Source organism: Pteropus vampyrus, unplaced genomic scaffold, assembly GCF_000151845.1.
Source record: "Pteropus vampyrus isolate Shadow unplaced genomic scaffold, Pvam_2.0 Scaffold489, whole genome shotgun sequence".
Lineage (NCBI taxonomy): Eukaryota > Metazoa > Chordata > Mammalia > Chiroptera > Pteropodidae > Pteropus > Pteropus vampyrus.
The window spans coordinates 417871-437768 of NW_011889270.1; the positions used below are offsets into that span (position 1 = coordinate 417871).

Here is a 19898-nt window from a genome sequence, read left to right on the forward strand (position 1 = left end):
TCAGCTGTGTCTGTCCCCGAACTTCGCTGCCCCCTGCTACTTCTTATAAAAGAGGCATTAAGTCAAAAGAAAAGTTAACTTTGCTTTGCTCACGATAGGACAGACCTGATGGGCAGCTTCATGAAGAAGAATGTGAACTGCACTTTGTAGGAGAGATTCAAATACACAGATCCCAAAAGAGCGGAGAAAGCAGCATAAACCGGCTTGAAAGTGAACAGGAGGTGATTCCAGGACGCAAAAGGCAGGTGAAAAGGGTAAAAAGTGGCTATCGGTAGCTGAGAACTGTCAAATAAATAAATAAATAAAAAGACTGGGACGACAAACCACGTGGCTGAACCAACGACCAAACGCGCGGGGGCGGGGGGGGGTGGCCTGAGATTGGTATCTTAATGAATTTCCCTGTGTTTACATTATCACCTATAACTACTTTATTTAACCACAAAAGTCCAGGTCCTAGATATTTACACATACATTTAGATGGTCTTGCCTTTGAGTCTTCCTAATTTTCTCTAATATTGCCAAATTTTCTTTTTCAATTCCTTCATCCTCTGACTTCTTCCCACTAATGGGCTCTTCTTCCTTCATCTCATAGTGATCCAAGTCTTCTATATCCTACAAAAATTAGAAAAATGTTAGCTTATTCAAGCCTATGCCCAAAGTTAAATTATTCTTGACTCGAGAAGTAACAGAAAAGGGAAGATACACGTATCCTACGACGAGGGGTAAAAAGCCTTCATATTCCATTCAAAAGGTTCCCTCCGCTGATATATGTTGTTTAGAAACTACGATCCGAGTAAAGCATATTTAATGGCCTTACAAAGTCATAACTGTTACCAAACAGCCATCGTTTGAATTTCCGATTAAGAGGGGCTTTTGAAACAATTTCGCATCACAGCACCGAGAGCCTTAACTGCCCGCACTCTGCTCCAGCGGCTCGACTCGCTGTCTCCACGCTTCCAAGCTGACCGGTCCGCGGTGATTTCTAGAACAGGCTGACGACCCCTCCACCCAGACTCAACGCTTTTGCCCTGCACGGCCTTCCCTTCTTGCCTCCTGCACGCCTTCCTCCTTCAGACCCCATCCGTGCATCAGGCTTCCTGGGGATCCCTGGGGCTCCTGCCCCGGTTTGCACCTGTCAGCCCTGATCTCCTCCTCACAGACGCCCTGAGCCTGAATCCCCTCTTCCAACACCTTCAACGCCAGCCACACTCCTGTCCACGGGCCTGCTCCACTCGCATGTTAACCAGCATGGAACAAAATTCATCATCATCGCCGTTTAAAACAATATCCCCAACACACCATTCTCTGCATAAGGCCTTGCCATCGATAATCACGCCCAAGAGAAACACCTCTGTCCCCAATTCAAGACTGAGCTGCCTGCCTCTTCTAGCCAGCCAGCCTCGCTTTTTCCACACCAATCTTCTTCTCCCAGAAGAACGGCATCCGGCGTGGCCAAACGCCCTAGGCCCTGGGCTCTCCTGGGCCTTCTTTCATTTATTTTTTTATTTTTTAAATTTTCTTTAGGCTTGGCAACCCTTGGTTGACCTCACAGACTGCAAAGGCCTTGTCGGCTTACGATCCTTTATTTTTTTATTTTTTACACCTACAGCGCCTGGTCTTCCGAGGTGGTCTCCCATCCAAGTACTAACCAGGCCCGCCCCTGCTTATCCTGGGCCTTCTTTACCATGTTATTTTAGTTGCCCGGAACATTTCTTCACCCGTCCTAACCTGACATCGCCAAAGTCCAGTCTCCCACCTTACGAGACTCCCCTCAATGGTCTGTCCCTTCTTCCTGTCACCTTGTGAGGGAAAAGAAGGTGCATGAGCTCTCTGTCTACTTCCCTGCACACTGGGCCCGGGGGATACGTTTACTATTGCCGCCCATGTTAAACTGCACGAAAACATTAAAAACAAACTCTGTCACAAAAAAAAAAAAGTCATTCTAACTGGACTCGCAAAACAAACCCACAACAACTTCTCTGGTTCTCAGGCACTCTGAGAAATGTATTTTAGATTTAAATTGTTCCAAATCAAGAGAATAAGGTAATAACCTGAATTAATTCTAGGATCCAAAAAAGAAAAATGTTTTAAAACCAAGACAATGGAACTCATATACCTTTTTATCTGATCGACGCAGACACGCAGATCTTCATTCTGAAGTCTGAATTTAAATACAAACCTTCCGAGCCTGAAAACTTCTAAAATTGTATCGATGACTGGCAATTAAGCCGGCCTAAGTTCACTGCCTTTGGAACGCACTCCGTGAAATTCTTGGATAACTTTTCAACATGAGAGTTTTATTATTTCCAGTGAGCAATCTCTGAAATGGTCTCAAATTCCTTTTATTAAAACACACAAATTTTGAATCTCAGTAGTTCTTTTTCCTTAAAAGTAATCAAACACGGGTTAGGCCCTTATTACTATAAAATGTAAACAGAATCTTCCTGCTAACTGTTAAGAGCTCCTATTTTCCAGAAAATTGAATCCAAGGAGATCTGATCGACAGTTTGCTCAAAAGCATACCATTCATTAGAGATAATGCCAGATTTTAGACATTATATTTAATTCTACATACAGTGTGCTTTTCATTACTCCACATCGACATTGGTTTATAAAGGAGATTAGAGAATTACTAAAATTTTTGGAAATGAAGATAGTTATAAAACGTTCTTATACGAAATACCTACTTCAGCCATCTCTTCCTCTTCCTCCTCTTCTGAAGTCACTTCTTCTGTTGTCCCATTCTGAAAAGGAAAACAAATTTGCCAGTGCTACACGGACAGGTACACGCTGAGTACACGAGAAGACAGGGACCGAACTATCGAGCGCCTGTCACTACAGGTCCACTAACAGAGAACTTATTAAAGCTGAAACGTTTACTTTTAAATCCAGCTTTGATTTGATAAATATTTATCAGCTTCTTAAAAAGAAGCAATTTTGACTAATTCAACTTAATAGATGCATTAGGAATAATGAAAGTAGTCAAGTATAAAGCGAAACTGAAAAGCATTTAAAGACATATTCTAATTTAAAATAAAAACACATATTACACAAGTGGCTATGTGTGGAACAAAGTCGATGGCTTCTTTCACTTAAAATAAAGATCCCAAAGTACAGATTCTTTCAAATATCTGCCTTTGTCACTTTGACGAGCCTGAATCTTTCCATAAATTCGACTGCCTTTCATTTAAAAAGATCGAATGTGTTAAAAAGAAAGACACTGCGCAAAACTGAAAGTTAGAAAATGAGCATTGCCCTGCAGAGCTACCTCCGGTTCCTCCAGCACAGCAGGTGCTACAGAAGACTCTCCGACAGCGCGGTGACTGCTCGCTCACGGGGAGCCCGGTTTCAGCAGCGGCCTGCGCGCCGCGTGCTGGCGGAGCTCAGAAGATGAGTTCCTAGAGCGAAGCGGGGTGTTCCGGGGCACAGGACGCACGGCAGCATTTTTGCCCCAGGAATTCTTGCTATCTGTGCTCCACGCACAGCTGGTAAGGACCGCCCTCTGATACGGGAGGCCTACCGTTGACGGCCCCGGCCCCTTAGGGTGGGTGCCAGAGTCGGAGAGGAAAGACAGAATCTTTTTAACGTGGCTCAATGCAGCAGCAAAATCACACACCAGACGCGTCTCTTCCTTTCCTCAGGAGCCGGAAAGTCCGCTGGCAGCGCCGCAGGCTGAGCACAGGGGTGCAAACCAAGACAGACGAGTAACAACTGCTGAGGACACTCTCATCGATAACTGATGCTGGTCAACAGTTTATCTAATCTTTAAACGAACAACCAACCAAGAATCACCAGGTATTTGGGAAAAACTAACTATCTGAAAGAAAGACACCAAGTCACGGAAGCAGAACAAGTGACCTGAAGCATCACCGATGGAGGAAATAAAACAGTAAAAAATCCAGCTGGAATCTTAAACGGTAAGCGAGAAAGGACGGCGTCCACAAAATATAAAAAGGTTTCTATACAAAGGACGAGACCGTTCTGGAAAATCAAAGATTCCTCCCCCGCCAAGAGGAAAAGGAAAACCCTCGGCAGAAGGGCCAGACCGCACCACGAGCCCGAATGGACAAAGCATCCGCGACCGTCCCTTACGGCGGCGCGAACGGAGGCGCGGGCGGGGGAGGCGGAACTAAGGGAAACGGAGATCTAACATCACACAGAAGACGGACGGGAAGAAACCAGAGAGACACGTGTTGCCAAGCTAAGGAAACACTTCAGACTATCAAGCTGCTCCGAACGCCCCCAAGGAATATGGAAAAGTAAAACCCTATACTTCGGTTAAATTAAAAAGCACACGGGCTTTCAGAAAGAAACCTAGAGAGAAGGAGCTAAGAATCAGACATGAGGCTTCTCGTCTGTAACAATGAATACTGGAAGAGAGAAGCGTAAAGAACTTGGAAGAGACCCGGCGACGAACTTAGAATCCCGTATCAGTACCATCCGGACAGAAGCCATCCCTGGGTGCTCAGCTCTGGGTACTCAGCACCTACAGAGCACGCGGAGTCAGAGGGATATATGTTGAATGAGTAATGAAAACAGACGCCGACTATTCAAGGAACAGTGTCCACACACATCCCCATAAACCCTTTCCAGATGGGCCACCGTGGAACACGGACGCAGCAGCGCGCAGTGGCGACAGGGACACCGGTGGTTAAGTCTAAGCGCTTGCTGATAACACGGCTCAGCGGTCACAGGCCACAAGCTCTGGCCGCAGTGAAAAACTATCGCATAGAGCCCACAAGCCAACCGAGGAGGTTTAAATTTCTTTTCTAAATAACTCTTGGTTTAAGAAGAAAGTGCCCGGTAATCCAACTGTTAAGTATGTGTCCAAAGGAATGCTCGCGCAGGCGTCAAGCACAGTGACACGCGGAAGAGCGTGATCGTGGCGGCGTCGCCCCTAACGGCAAACTGGAACCAACCCAAATGTCTGTCCACAGCCAAACGGGGAAAACGCCGTGACAGAGTCGGAGAGTGGGACAGACAGCTCTGGGAAAGAGCCATGGGACGAATGCGCATGAACTGAGCGAACGGCGACGCGGAAAGGCGCGTGCACCGCGCCGGGGACCGGCGGAAACGGCGGGGACCGGCCTCTGGGACGCGGCCCGCAGAGGCCTTCCGTGGGGCTGGCGATGCTCTACTCCTTCGCCTGGGGGTGGCTCTCAGGCGGCCCTCTACTCCTCACACTAACTGACGCTTCTATGCTTGCAATACACGGTACTAAAAACCCGTTCTCGTGAACCAGGATAAGATTAACGTGAACAAAAGGTGGAATCGAACTACGGAGCAGACACGAGCTATCTGGAAAATAAGCATCCCAACACCGAGGAGCTACGCCATGGGGTCAAAGAGCACGGAGAGGGAACTCAGTGACACCGACCCAGCAACCTGCAGAAGGAAAGGGATCGTTCAGACCTGAGCGAGAAGTGAAAAAGAAAACATGAGACTCAAACAATAAAACTGAGGGCTGATTCCTTAAAAAATACACACACACACACACACACACGCACACACGCGCACGCGCATGCGCACACACACGTGAGAACAGTCTCTGTAATGAAGGTGAGGAGAACAGCTTCAGAAATGGACCACGACCACTGACGAAGATGCAGAAGGCGGCTCCTTCGCACATTTCGACAACAGCTTCGAAAGGCATGAAGTGATCACAGTTTTAGAATCTAAAATCACTAAAACTGAGTGAAGAGATGGAAAATCTAAACAGACTAATTCAGAAAAGAGAAAAACAGATCAGGCTCAGATGTTTATTTAAACCAGAGTTTCTCGACCTTGCAACTACTGACATTTTGGGCTGCACGGTCTTCCTGCGGGGCCGTCCTGACATTATAGGATGTTTAGTGACATTCCCTCTGCCACAGAATGCCAACAGCAACCCTGCGGCCAGTTGTGACAACCAAAAATATCTACAGATATTTCCGAATGTCCCACGGGAGGCAAAATCGCCCCCAGCTGAAAACTGATTTAAACTGTCCTAGATCTTAAGACCAAAAAAAAGCTTCCCAACTCATTTTGTAAAACCGCATAACCCTGAGACCGAAAGGAAACGAGAGCCTGAAGAGAAACGAACAAGACTGTACTGCAATCGATCGAACTTGAAGGAGGAAAACCCCAAAACGCAACCTGTCACATCCATCGTGCGCACGCCACCCGCGGCAATCGGGTGCCGGGGTGTTTCTCGTGGGAATACAAGGCTGACTCAAAGCCAGGACGCTCCCTCGCGTAAGCCGCAGGCGACGTAACACGCCCGCGTGGAATTACACACGCAGCCATGGGAAACAAGGCAGGTGACACGCACTGCGCCCGTGACATAGTCTTAAGTGAAAACGTAAATTGCAGACATTCCGGAGAAGGAGCTGGAACACGGAGGACACCTGTCCCGTGCCCTCTCTTTCCTGAGGTGCCACTGGAATCACAGCGAAGAATAAACGCAGTCTAAACACAGTGACATCGAGAGGAAGGGGGCGAGCGGCAGAGAGAGAACTCGCTCGTGCTGCACGACGACAGTACGTGGAGGAGGGGGAATGACAGGGAAGACAAGCAGAGCCACCGGCTGGGGCACACAGAACGCAAGGGGGAGGCTGCCTGTCCCGCGGCGCCCTGCAGCCGCTCCGGACTCCGAGACGCCGGCAGCACGAGACAGCAGGGGCGGCGGACAGGGCTGAAGCCAGAGATCAACCAAAAGCCTGGACACGGAACACACCGTCCAGCCCCAAAACACACAGCTCCCCACACCTGCACCAACAGAACCCAGGCAGACATATATCTACCGGAAGCAAGAGGTTATACGGTGTCATGTCCAGAGACCCCACGTGGGACCAGCCATCATTTAACGTAATGGCAGGAAGCGGTGAGGGGACAAGGAGTGGAACTCAGCTTAAATTCCCCCTAAAAGCTACCAGCTGACAAGTCGTGGCCACAAAGAACTCCCAATCGACCTTGTGGGACCTCTCTCAAACGTGAAGGAAAAAAAAGAGACAAAGAAAAAAATACGCATGAGCAACACGGGCTAGACAGACATCTGAGGAATGTCTTCAGAAAGAAAAACGAGACCAAGATAAACTATTTAAAAATTTGTTAAAGACAAAATCGAGGTGCTAGAGAGAGGACAATATCAAAGCACTTCCTTAAAGACACTTACGAAGATACTACATCTATAAAACAAAAACAGCATGCAGAGAACCAGAAAAAGCTCCTAGTACACACCGCTCACCTCTGGAGAGGAACCCAGTGAACCCCATCTGCAGCATTCGTCCCCCTACAGGGTCCCCTCGCACAGTCAGTCTGGGCTGGCCCTGTGACTTGCGCTAATCGATAAATGTGGTGCAAAGGACACGGGGACAGCTCCCAATCTAGGCCGTGAGAAGGCCTTCCAGCTTCTATTTCTGTGCTCCTGGAAGCCAAAAAATAAGAACTGTGAGTACCTTCCTGAAGAACAAGCACAGGAAGGGTCCTGGAGGATGAGACGCCACGTGGACAAGGGACACGGGAAGAAACACCGAGGTGCCAGACGGCTGTGTGAAGAAGCCCTGAGGGCCACCCCTGCAGACGTGTCCCAGTGAGCACAGTCCCAGCCGCCGTCTGTGCACAGCGAGGCCGGCGAGGCCGGCGAGGCCTTGCCAAGCTGTACACTCAGGAGACACAGAAGCAAGGGTTTCAAGCCACTCAGTGCTGGGGGTAACTGGTTAAGCAGCAGTAAAGAACCAAAACAAAACAAAGTTATGACTGTCCCGATAAAACTTCCGAATGTTGAAAGATGAGAAAACCTTCCAGAATTTGAAATTAAATGACAAAAAAGACAGACTATAAAGATGATGCACTCCTGGCAGCTCCAGGCCGAAACGAGTGAGGCGCGGAATGGCATCGGCCCAACACCGCCACGGTCCCACATCTCGGGGGAATCCCCTTCGACCTGGAATCTGCATTCAACCACAACGGACCAAGTGCGGGGGCACGGGGACAGCGGCCGACACGCGCTGGGCCCTCCCCACGCTGCGCCGCCCTGCGGGACCGAAGTGAACCGACTCACTTATCGTCACGGCTCTCCCGAACTCGGCTTCTGCTGCTAGACCCCCCCTCTGCAGAGGGGACACTGATGCGCACGGAGACGAGGAAATGGGCCCGCGCGACAAGCCGGCACAGCTGAGGGGCCGCGGAGCCCCTCACCTGAGGATCTCACCTGAGGACGCGCTCGGGCAAGATGCGAAAGGTGAGCGAGAAAGCTGGCCTGAGGCCAGAAAACAGGGGCCCCGCTGCAGCCGAGGGGACAAGAGAAGTTTCAGGGTGACGGCTGTGCGGCCAGCTCCGAGAACCCGCCAAGACGGCTGCGGAAGTAGCAAAAGCTGCAGGAGACAGGGAGACCTCACGGACGTGGGGCCGAACAAAGAACGGCCACTGTCACTTAAGAGAGGCATTCCTCGGAGGCCTGACGATTCCCACGCTGTCTCCTGCTCGGAGGAGGTAACGTTCGCACCTCAGGCTTAAGAAGATGACGTTCCAGGCGAAGTTAAATGATCAGCAAAAGCAAACTACTGAAGAAGCAAAACGAAAAACTACAAGAAAGGAAACATCGTAACAGAAAAGTCTCCCCTGCCCAGGCCTAACCGGAAACAGTGACTATTCACGCGCTGAACAGCACAGCGGTTTAGGAAGGGGACGTTGGTGCGCAGGTGGGTGGCGAAAGGGCCAAATCCTCATCTAATCCAGCACAAAATCAACAAATTAAGCCTGAACAGGTAAATGCAGAAAGCCAGACAAGTCAGAGGGGCGGTGAGCTGGGCAGAGGCGACATTTGGGTCAGGCCTTCAGAAGCACCCACGGGCTTACGGAGATGTCGCTCCAGGTGAAGGGGAATGAATCTGCACAAGCAAAGGACTGAAGCGGCAAGGGACAGTTAAGAACCAGGAATGTCGTCACGACAGAGGGCGGTGGTGGGAGGGGCCGGCTGTCTGCCTGTCATGATAAACAAATGCCAGCAGCTGCACAAAATGCAAAGGTTATTTTCGGTGCCTACAGCAAAACAACAAAAACAATTCAACGACAAAAACTAACTGCTAAATAGGTCGTGTAATAAATGAAGAAAAAGCATCCTAACTTTACTTTTGCTCGAGACAATTTATTTTAGCTCTTGATCACCAGAGAAATGTTACTTTACCTGACCCGTGGGTAGTGGTTGATCTAGCATCTCAACATCCAGGTGCTTAGGAAGGTTATATAATCTGCAGAGTTCACATATCAACCACTTCAATTGCTGACGAAGCTACAAAACACATTTCAGTAAATGAGCATCATGGTAAAGAGCCCTCGGGAGACAAGAATAACGCTATGACTACCGTAACCTATCCGGCAGGAAGTGAGGAGAGTCTGTTCCTGGTCACCTACGGCCTGCGGATAAAATAACGAGTGTGCGCGGCACCGCCGTGGGGGCTGCCGGCGTGGGGACCGGCCCCGGCGCGACTGCGGCCCCACACTGCGAGCTGGCAGAGACACCAATGAAAAGGCCGAGAACGGGGGCTGCGACCACCGTCCCTCCTCAGTCGCCAGCTTCTCGTCTGGGGAACTGGGCGACCTCAGACGGGTGCATCGGCACGTGACTGCAAAAACAGAGGAAGCGCTGCCGCCCGTGGATCAGGAAATCACGTGACCCACAGTCGCATGCATTTAAAAGTTCAGAGCAGCCGTGGTCTAGCAGACTGAGCCTTGGGACCTAGAGGGCTGTGGATACAGAGCCTAGCTCCCTGAGTGAGTGTCCCATTCGTAAAACAAGAACATTAAACCTTCTCGTAATGGTAAAGAGTAAATGAAATCTTCCGTGAAAACACTTGGCACTTAGTAGGCCCTTCGGTGTTTGTCAACTGCGAAAAATGATGCCTTGAGTTTCCATTTTGACATCGACTGTTTTGTGAGCATGTGTACTTTAAGAAGATAAATTATGTGCACGCAGCTTTCATTGTTTAAAAATGGTTTTCGATGTCTGAGTCTGGCAATGATGGTTTAAAAGAATGGTTAATACTCGGCAGACTGGACTGGGAGCTAGTAAGGCGACTCACTCCACTTGGTCAGAAAGTTTCCTGGATGTCTCCGGTCAAGAGAAGAGATCAAGAGAAAGAAGCAGACTTAGGAAGGACTAAGAAGAACACAGATAAAAGATCGGAACGGGTTCACCAAAGCGCAGAACGAGCTTTCCCCAAGCGGACAGTGGAGCGAGCAGAAATGAGGAAAACAGAGCTGAAAATCAGGATCGAAAAAACAGCCTTAGGCTTAAAGGCAGCAAAGCCCCTCCGTGGCTTCGTTATCCACCCCATGGGCTCTGTTTTGTGCTAAGTACATGACAGAGACGAGGCAGGGTGACCTGGGCACAGACCCGGGCACCCCAACCCCTGGCACAGGGGGACCTACAGGACTGCGTGGCAGAGGCCGCATGTGGTGGAGTCGTACCCAGCAAGAAGGAACAGGGTGGCGCCTCTTCCAAGAATTTCAACTTTACGCTCCAGCAGAAATGCGTGTGAGGGAGGCGGGCAAGATCACGGGGGAGGGCTTCAGAAACAGTCAGAAGGTAGATGGACGGGTCTTAGGACGACCTAGATAGTTTGGGGCGGGAGTCAGGAGCGTGGGGGTGAAGAAGAGCTCTAGGGTGGTTCGCGGGCTCGGCCAGGCGGCCGAGTTCCGTGACTGCGTTTTGTCCCGTTCACCATCACGAAGACAATTACTGAGGGGAACCGTGATGGGGCGCTGGCGAGCCGGGAGGCGGACATGTTCGAATTCCTACGTGACCAGTTTGAACCACCACGGCACGTCCCAGCCAGGGTCCCTGGACCTCCGCGGCATGGATGCACACGGGCTTGAAACTCAGGAGATACCTTTTGGCTAGAGATGCAGATTCAGGAATCCCTGGATCACAGGCCACGATTTCAGCAGCGAGAGGAGAAGAGGTTACTCAGGGAAAGCACAGAACGAGAAGAGGGAGGCGGGTACTGACAGATGGAAACGGGAGACAGCGCCCTCTTGGGGGTCCTCACTAGATGATCGGTTCCCAGAGGACAGGAATGTGACTTGTATTTTGTGCCCACCACTGATCAGAGCCTGGCACAGAAACCAGGCAGCTGGAAACAATCTTCTGTGTCCTACTCCGACCTGCATCCGCCAGGGCAAAGCGCGCATGAGGCGGCGCGGGCACAGATCTGTCAGAGCGTCATATGCAGGAGCGGCCAGCTTCCAGGCGATGCCCAGGCTTCGCCTTCTCAGCTGGCCTGTCTGGGAAAGTTCACGTGCCCTTGTGGAAAGGCTGACTCCATCCTTTTTAACTGCAACGTGATGTTCTACCATAAAACTACACATAGTAGTTTTTATGTAAGCGGCTCTTGATTGGTGGACATTGAGTAATCAGTGTCGAACAGAGGAAATGTCTCAACGAGAGAACAGCCGACAGCGAACAGGGCAGAGAGGTCGGTTTAGGACAGAAAAAGGAGTCGCTGGATCTGGCAACTAGAGACAAAAAATTTTAGTGCAGAGATGAAAGCAGAATCCAGGTCATAATGAATGAAGCAAATTAAAGGTGAGGAAACAGCTCATTCTGTCAAGAAACGAGGCTATGAGGCAACTGGCAGAGACCGTGAGAAAGCGTGAAGGGTACGTTTTGTTTGGTTTGGTTTCTTTTATGTAAATGTATTTACTTTTTTATAAACTTAGACCCAATTTGTATTTTATGTCATTTTCCTCTATGAGCATTTCTGATGTAATATTTTAGACGCTGCGAAATAACCCCACTCATTCCTACTATTACAAAACCTGTATCTTCCGGTGTCAGACAAGGAGGCAGAGCCGGGGCGCTGACTGTCGCCCCATGGACAGGCGAACGTGCCGGGCGAGCGACTGATTAGGACCCCGTCCTGCACGGCTCTCAGACGGGCCTTCGCTCGGAAAATACTCCGCACTGACGGCCTTCTGTCCGCACTGTAAGGACAGGTGCAGTAAGCCGCCTACAGTTTATGTGGACAAAATCTGAGGTCAAACTCTAACTTCCCCAAATGGTCAGTCCTCCCAGTGCTGTCCAAGTGGATGACCTGTCCTTTCCTTATATCGCACTGTAACTTCACTTACTCCAAATCCGCAACTGCCTTTCCCTGCCCAGTCCAGCGCCAGGGCTCAGTATTTTATTTAATATCTAGTCAAACGAGCCTCTCTCTTCATGACTTTTTGTTAACTTAATTATTATTTTTTATTATTTACTCTTCAGAACAAACTTGTGCTTTCTTTTGTTGAGTTCCAAAAATAAGTCTGTTTGAGTTGTCACTGGACTTGCATTCACTTTATAAATTAAGCTTCATTAAGAAAATCATTAACACATTTTCAGTGCACAGCCCACCCACCGGGGTCAAGTCTTTCGTTCCACTCAGCAAATTCTTCTGGATACGTGGCCTGTGCATCTAAGCTCATTCCTAGGTACTTAACCTTTTCTCATTTCATCGTGATTGTGAACAACATACTTTTCCACTATACTTTGTATTTGACTCTAGCTGGTATTGTGGGAAACGATCGGTTTTTATTTAATAGCGTTTTTAACTAATCATCTTAAAAACTTTTTTCAGTTGGCTCCTCTGGACCTTTTTTTTTTTAAGTGAACAATCTCATCACCTGCAAATAATGACTGACGTGTTTCTCTAAGAACTTTGTGATGTCATGGAAAAATACAACGATAATGCTAAATTTAAAATAGGATATAAAATGATATAGAATAGGACCTCGACCTCAATTATTTAAACACATGTACAAGAGTATATGTATTTTACTAGCAAGGGAAAAAAATAAGGGAAGAAAATAGACATGTAAACAATGGATATATCACCGGGTAGAGAAATTATGGAAGATTTTTCATCCTCCCCTTTTTTTTTTGCTTTTCTAGTTTTCTCACAATGGTCAATTATTAGTTTTATCATCCAAGAAAACCAGTTTTTGATTTTTTTTGTAAAATGGAAAGTTACCTATCTTTCTATATTCAAAAAAAACCTTTTCATCTGCAGACGTCTGGTTTTTGCTACAGTCCCAGACTCTTGACAGAAAAAGCAGTTCCCTGCACTAGCACTGCTGCGGTTCCATCACCGTTTCCCCTCCCCGCGCGGCCTTGCGGTCTTCTCCCGCTTTTCCACCCTCCGCCGTGGCTGGTGGGCCCCACCAAGAACGCTCGCTTGATTTAATGGCTGGAATTCATGGAAAAGAGACCACCTAACTCCTGGCTCAAATTAAGACTATGCTTATGGGTAGTAAGAAAGAGAAGCCAAGAAGTAAATAGTAGAATTCGAAGTACTCAAAGAAAAACAAAACAAACCCAAAGCCTGGTCTTCGGCTCTCTGAGATGACCGAGTCTTTCGTTCATTCATCAGGCTTTTATGTCACGTTACCTCTTAACATTTAAGTTCTACATATAACTTAATGAGGGGGAAAAAAAAGAAAGTAGTGTGGCTTATTTTCTCACCGAATTGTTGATCTCAGTATCTTCTAGACGTTCCAGAACCGATGTCAGATTTGGGTCATCGGAGTCCACAAACCATATCGGCGAAGATGATGGATAAGATTCCTGTTACAGAGACACCTAATTAAAACACACTTACAACGGGCTGACCTGGATATGCAATTAAAGCACACCGCTAAATGTATGAGAACCACAGGTTTCGGTAAAATCTGTCAGAGGAAGAAAAGCAACACATTAAAATGCATGTGCGGAGAAACAAATCTCTTAAGGGTTAAAAACGAACAAAGTTTTATGGTTTAATCTTGCCAGTCCCAATGTTATATAATTCATAAGTCTAAAAACGAGCCAAAAAAGGGCTTTACCCGGCAAGGAGTATGATTTAAAACACACAGAAGAGCGTACACTGCACACGTTGTGTTTTATCTAAAGCGGAAAACAGCATCGGGGGCCGAGGAAGACGGACTCCCTTCCATCGCGGTCTGGATTCCCGGCTTTAAGACAGCATAAAGCTTTGAAAATCTGGAACCGTAACAAATCTTACAAAAAGCAAAAGAAAAAAAAACAGAAACAAACACCCCAACCCCGAAGCACAGTCTACAGAGTTAAGCCATCTCACTTCTGCCTTCTTACCATAATAAAGCCGTATCGCTAAATTACCCAGATGAGACCCCTGAGTTTTTCAAATAAAGCAAAGGAGCCCGCGGTCTTAAATCCTTACGAATGCCGAAAATGATTTTTAAAAAACTTTTCTATTCGCTATACTCCTTGCTTCTGAGTAGTCTAATTACAGAAGATACTTTGAGATTTCTCTCCATTAAAAAATTTGGCCGAAAATCAATGCCATTTAATTTTGCCTTTTTTCCTAATAACTTGCCATTCCTTCATAGACTGTGGGGAGGAAGGCAGTTTCTCAAGTAAGGTTAAGATTACTTCGTAAATGGAGCAGGTGTGGGAAGGCGGAACAGCGACACAGCCGCCAGAGGCTCCATGAGCTGTCACTCGCCACCAGAGTGGGGGTCCGAAACAGGCACTCTCCTTGTGTAGCCACCGTCTGCGTGCGACAGCTCAGAGGTCAGCGATGGTCTGGACACTACAGCAGCCTGCCTCGACCAGGACCCAGTGACCGTGACCTCCTGCATTCACACCCTGTGTAATTCCCTCCCCTAGGCCTAATGACACACTCCTAACAAACAGAGCGCAGCAAAAGTCCTGGGGTGTCACCCCTGAGGTCGAGAATCTCGGTCACCCTCTCCCGCTCTTATATTTGTTTTCTCTGACGGAAACCAGCTCTCTGTGGAGAGGACCCCGTCGACGTGGCGAGAGCCGAGAGAGGCCTTGACCAACAGCCAGCCAGAAACAGAGGCCCCCACGAAGGCCCCCACGCAACAAACCCAGCCCGCGACCACAGCAATGAGCCCGGAGGCAGACTCTCTCCCAGGCCGACACCCTGAGACACCCTGACTGCCCGACACAGACCCAGGGCCGGGAACCCCAGGTCATGCTTGTCGTGTTAGGCTGCTAAACACGGTACAGAGCAGTGGGTGACTCATTCAGACGCCACACACTTCCAACACTATTCCAACACACACAGTGCGGACGACCAAGAAATGCCTTTACTCCGCGTGTATTTTTAAAAGCGCAATCGCAGGTGTTGATTTTAACGAGTTAGCTAAGCATCGCGTGTTCTCACGCCAAAGACGTTTACTCTGTTCATTTGTACCGTTTTCTCTTATAACTTAGGTAAAAACCATTATTAGATACTAGCTACAGAAAATTAAGTTCTAGTCATGGAAAAATAATTATTTTGCACAAACAGTCTTAAAGAAGCGTTGCTTTGAGAACTATAATCCCCACTGTAACGTAGCTGAGAGCATGTTTGGAAAGCATCTTCCCGACGTCCCGCACAGAAGGCCGGCGCGGCAGAGCTGTTCGCGCCGCTCCCACCCCTCCACCTCTCCCCCACCCCTCCAACGCTCGCTGGGTCCCGAAGCCTCTTTCCGGGCCAAAAAATAAACTGTCTTCAAAATGCATCCTGTTTTTAAAGAAAAGTACTTATTGAGTGTTGCGTTTTCGTCTTCAAATTCTTCAACCTACTTTGGAACACACCACCTGGACTATTTTCATTATAGTTCTGTATTTTCTTTAACCTTAAAAAAAAAAAAAAAAAAAAGACCGCTAAATTTAGGGCTTCATTGTATAGATTACTGTTTGTCTAGGAGACATCCACATGAGCAAAATAAAATCAATGAACTGTTGCTCCGGACTCAAACCCCTCAAAACTATATTACGTGAGCTGGAAAATATACAAAGAGGTCAGTTACTGCCCGCGACGTGTGTTCCCAACGCTACGCGCAAGAAGACAGGACACGTAGTGGGTCTAAGTACAAAGCGGAGGGAGGTGTTCGGACACTCGGGTCTGGACTCCTCTGCAGGAACTGACATGTCAGTTGCCTCCTTCGCGGTACTGACAGTGGCGGGAGTGACACACATACAATGGCGGGTGAGACGGGTGGCAGCTCGGCACAGGCGAAGGCAGTGACAGCGAGCCGTACTTAGCACGGCCGTGGTAGTCTTCACCACCCAGCATTCGGGTTCTTAAAAGAAGAAAAAGAAGGTGCTGCATTTAAGAATGTCTGTGACGAAGCAGTAAAAGGCACGCTACTAACTCTCCGTCCTTACACGGGTCTTTTTAACGTTGAAAATGCCGAAAGGGGACGCAGTCCTACAGAAGACCCGAGGGACGCAGGGCGAGCCGCGCTGACCACTGGAACAGAACGGCTTTCTCACGTGAGAGGGTGACTGACACGGTGACTCCAGCCTGGGCTTCCTGACAGACGTCTTCTCAAAAATGAATGAGGAGAGCCCGTCACTTCAAGGAGAACAAAGGGCAGCATTTATTGCCAATAAGAAAATTCAGGCTTCCAAGCAAAAATTCAAATTCCAGAGAACCTCTATCCACCGCTGAATCTGACGGCTTCCCAAGAGTATTCTGATAGGGTCGATCGATGGTGATGTCGATGAATACGTTTTCATAGCATGTGATGAAACGTGTCAACATTTAGAGGATTTCAGAGAACCAATATCTTCCAAATGACCAACGCATGAAGATGTAATATCGTGCAAGGGTCAAATATTCATTCGAAGTTCAAGAAAAGACCAACTATTGGTGGAGTAGCCGAAAAGAAAAACAAAATTATCGAAAACGGCTATTAAAATATTTTTCCCAACCAAATACCTGTTCGAACTAGATTTTCTTCATATTATTTCAACTAAAACAATGCAGAAGCAAATGACGGGACAGACATCAAAGACATTTACAAACGTAAGATTGTTCCACTCTTCTCGTTAGAATTTTCGGATTTAAAAAACATGGTCATTTTTCGTAAAAACATTTACATTAACATATAATGAGCGTCTTTTAATGAACTGATCTTTCAAATATTTGTTTTAATTTCTAGTGATAAAAATACCTACATAAACAAAAGCTCCTTGGGCCCTCAAAACATTTTTAACATTATAAAGTTCTGACCCCAAATACTTTGAGAACCGCACCTTCCGCAGACGCCCATTCCCCCCGCTCTCAGAATTTCTTCTTGGAAAGACATCTCTTCGCCGTCGGCATCAACTTAAGCGGCTCCACGGGGGCTAGTCTTCCTACCTCCGTCCCTGCCCCAAAACCTGGTGACAGGTTTCTACGAGCCCACGCTACCCCCGGTGGCTGGTTGTCAGATGGGCTGAGCCAGGAAGAGATGGGTCTTCCCTGGGACCAGGGCTCTCTCTTGGAGATCTGGAGTCACAAGGACAATGTCGGCCGGCCCGGGGTGGCCGGCATTTATCTTGCCAAAACAGGGAGGGTTACGTGAACCAAGCTGTTTTCCGATGGGTCACCGAAATTTATACTTTCTGCCACGACTGTGAGAATGCCTATTTCACTGCACATTTGCTACAATTTTTACTCGTCTGATAAAGGCTAAAATAATTTGTTACAACTTCTCCAGAGTCCCATTCATCAATAAGAATGCAAAGCCATCATCGCCTCTAGAGATGTTTCAAAGGACATTATCATCTATATGCACAAGGATCTAGCACAAAATAATGTTCAGAGCATCATTTAAAATAGGAAAAATAGAAACCACCTTTACGTCCAACACCAGAAGACACGACCGACTCAATGCTATAGCCACACGACAGAACAAGGTCACCGTAAATGCTCTGTTGTTCTAATCTGAGGCAACACAACAAAGAGGTTCAGCAAAACAACCTCTCCACCTGTCACTGCTTAAGAAAAGGAATTTCGGTCTCGTTCAGAAATAACTTCCTGTACCTATTTTCTACATAAATCCACTAAGGCCGACGTGAGGCTCCACACCAAGCAGCAGCCAGCGGACCGGCTGCCAGACGCTGTTCGTGGCATCTTCCCAAATGAGCGGACATGGCCATCTCCAAGGGTTTCATAACTGTTTGAAAACTGATGCACATACTTCCTGTCGAAGGGTCAGCGGTAGAACGGTTAGAATCTTTTTGGAGATCGGTTATGGGACACAGTACGTTCACACTTTGCTGTTCAGTAAACGTGGGGCGGACAATGAAACTGGCAGAAGCACCATACAGTTCCTCAGTAAATTCTAAATGCTCTGACGATCAAAAAAAAAAAAAAAAAGCTACAAAGAAAGAAGGGAAGCAGAAAAATTTCTCCCTGCTAATCATTTTACAAGTGAACAAAGTGTCTAACGTGACCAGAGCCCACAGAAGCAGAGTAAAAACACTAACACCTGGTAAAAGGATAATGTCCACATATCTTGTGACCTGGAAAACGCTTAAGTGTTCTGTGCAGCAAATTACAGCTCATCGACACATCACTCTAAGTGAACTGAGGCGAAGGAGGCACAGGTGCCGAAGAGGGTTCCAGCCACCTGACCCGCAGGAACCGCTGGCTGGTCTCCTTGCCTGAGTGGGCTCTGCCTTCCAGAATGGCGTTCAGAAGGCCGCAGAGAGCGCTGTGACGACGAGCTCAGGAAGGGGGACCCGCCTCGTCGCTCCTGCTCGCCAGTGCTTTACATTTGGCAGTGACTGTTTCACCACTCAGTCAGCTGACACTTATATAACGCTATCCTTTTCCAGGACTAAGGAAGTTTAACAGAAAAATCAAGTTACCAAGGGATACACCATTCATAAAACGGAAACCCGAGTCCCCTCTTCACATATCCGTTCCTTTCAAGGAAGGCCAAGAAAAGAGGGATGGATGAGGGAGGACAGATAACCACGACCAGGAATTTGACTCCATGTTACCAACTGGTAAGACAATGAAAACAATGACTCTTCTGGCCTGAAGGTACCACCTGGGTGCTTAACATGCCAGTCCTGGTATTTCCAAAGGACCCTGCAAGAGTTCAGTTCGGAAAGGGAATCTGTCCCGGGAGGACAGACCAAAGAAAAGGCCTTGGGCTCTTCGGTCAAGTTCGTTATTTCCTTTGTATAGCTTTAGCTGAGCTACTTTTCATCAGTGTCAAGACAAAAAATGTGCAAAATTAAGAAACTGACAGCCTGATTTACTTCCCACGAAAAGCTATTGCAAAGCATTTTCAAAATCAAGTGCTGTTCGGCCACAAATGACACCATTTTTATATTTGTAGAGATCGCTGTCATTGCTACAGAGCTTTCCTGTACAAGCTCTCATGCAGGGCAAAAGTATTATCTATTTTATAGAAAAACACAAACGAAGTGACTTGCTTAAGAACCTAACTACTAAGTAAAGACTAAAACTTTTTCTCTCTCTGAAACTCAACACTCTAACATTTCTTAATTCAATCTTACTGTGGGGCGGGGGAGAGGGGCGCTCGCTTTTTGGCAAAGATGAATAGAAATTTAATTAGGTGAACAGAAAAAAGTTCCACCACAAGTAGCCACTCATGCAGAAAGAGTAATGATTTATGTTACACAAGTAACAAGGTATGAAGTTTTATTTGTTTACCAGCCAATTTACTTCCTTGCTGGGGAGGGGGGGATTTTTCATTCTAAAACAGCAATTCCCTAAGAGTGCCCAGATGCCAGGAAGTTTATAAAAGGAGTAAGGGAGTCACCAAGTTATGTTAAATATTTCAAAAAGACTAAAAAAAAGCCACATACTCGCTCCCAATAAGGCCACACAGATTATTTGCTTGTAGGGGTGATCGTAACAAGTGGACGTTCGTTAGCACTGACTGGCAATCACATCTGTTTACTGAAGCTGGAAAAACAGTGCTTAAGTTTGCATGACACTTTTTCATACCACAAGTGCACAGAAAATAAGTATTAAAAAAGACTTTGATAAGATAGATCATCATAAAAAAAAGACTCTTTGAAATTGAAAATGGCACTCTTTTCCCTTCATATTTAAGATTAGGACAAATTTATAAAACAGGAAAAAAAAATTACTAGA

General features: G+C 47.3%; 1 protein-coding gene across 2 annotated transcripts in view; it reads right to left on the reverse strand.

The window, feature by feature from the left end:
- Positions 1-19898, reverse strand: part of UBE2Q2 (ubiquitin conjugating enzyme E2 Q2) — a 42887-nt gene that overhangs the window by 21377 nt on the left and 1612 nt on the right. The window contains exons 2-5 of one of the 2 annotated variants that reach the window (XM_011382782.2): positions 13484-13585; positions 9167-9271; positions 2688-2744; positions 472-612 (exon numbers count right to left, since the gene is read on the reverse strand). In XM_011382782.2, coding sequence (XP_011381084.2) covers positions 472-612; positions 2688-2744; positions 9167-9271; positions 13484-13585 — 405 coding nt within the window. The remainder of the gene's footprint in view (positions 1-471; positions 613-2687; positions 2745-9166; positions 9272-13483; positions 13586-19898) is intronic. The other variant, XM_023524727.1, reaches the window with a different exon arrangement.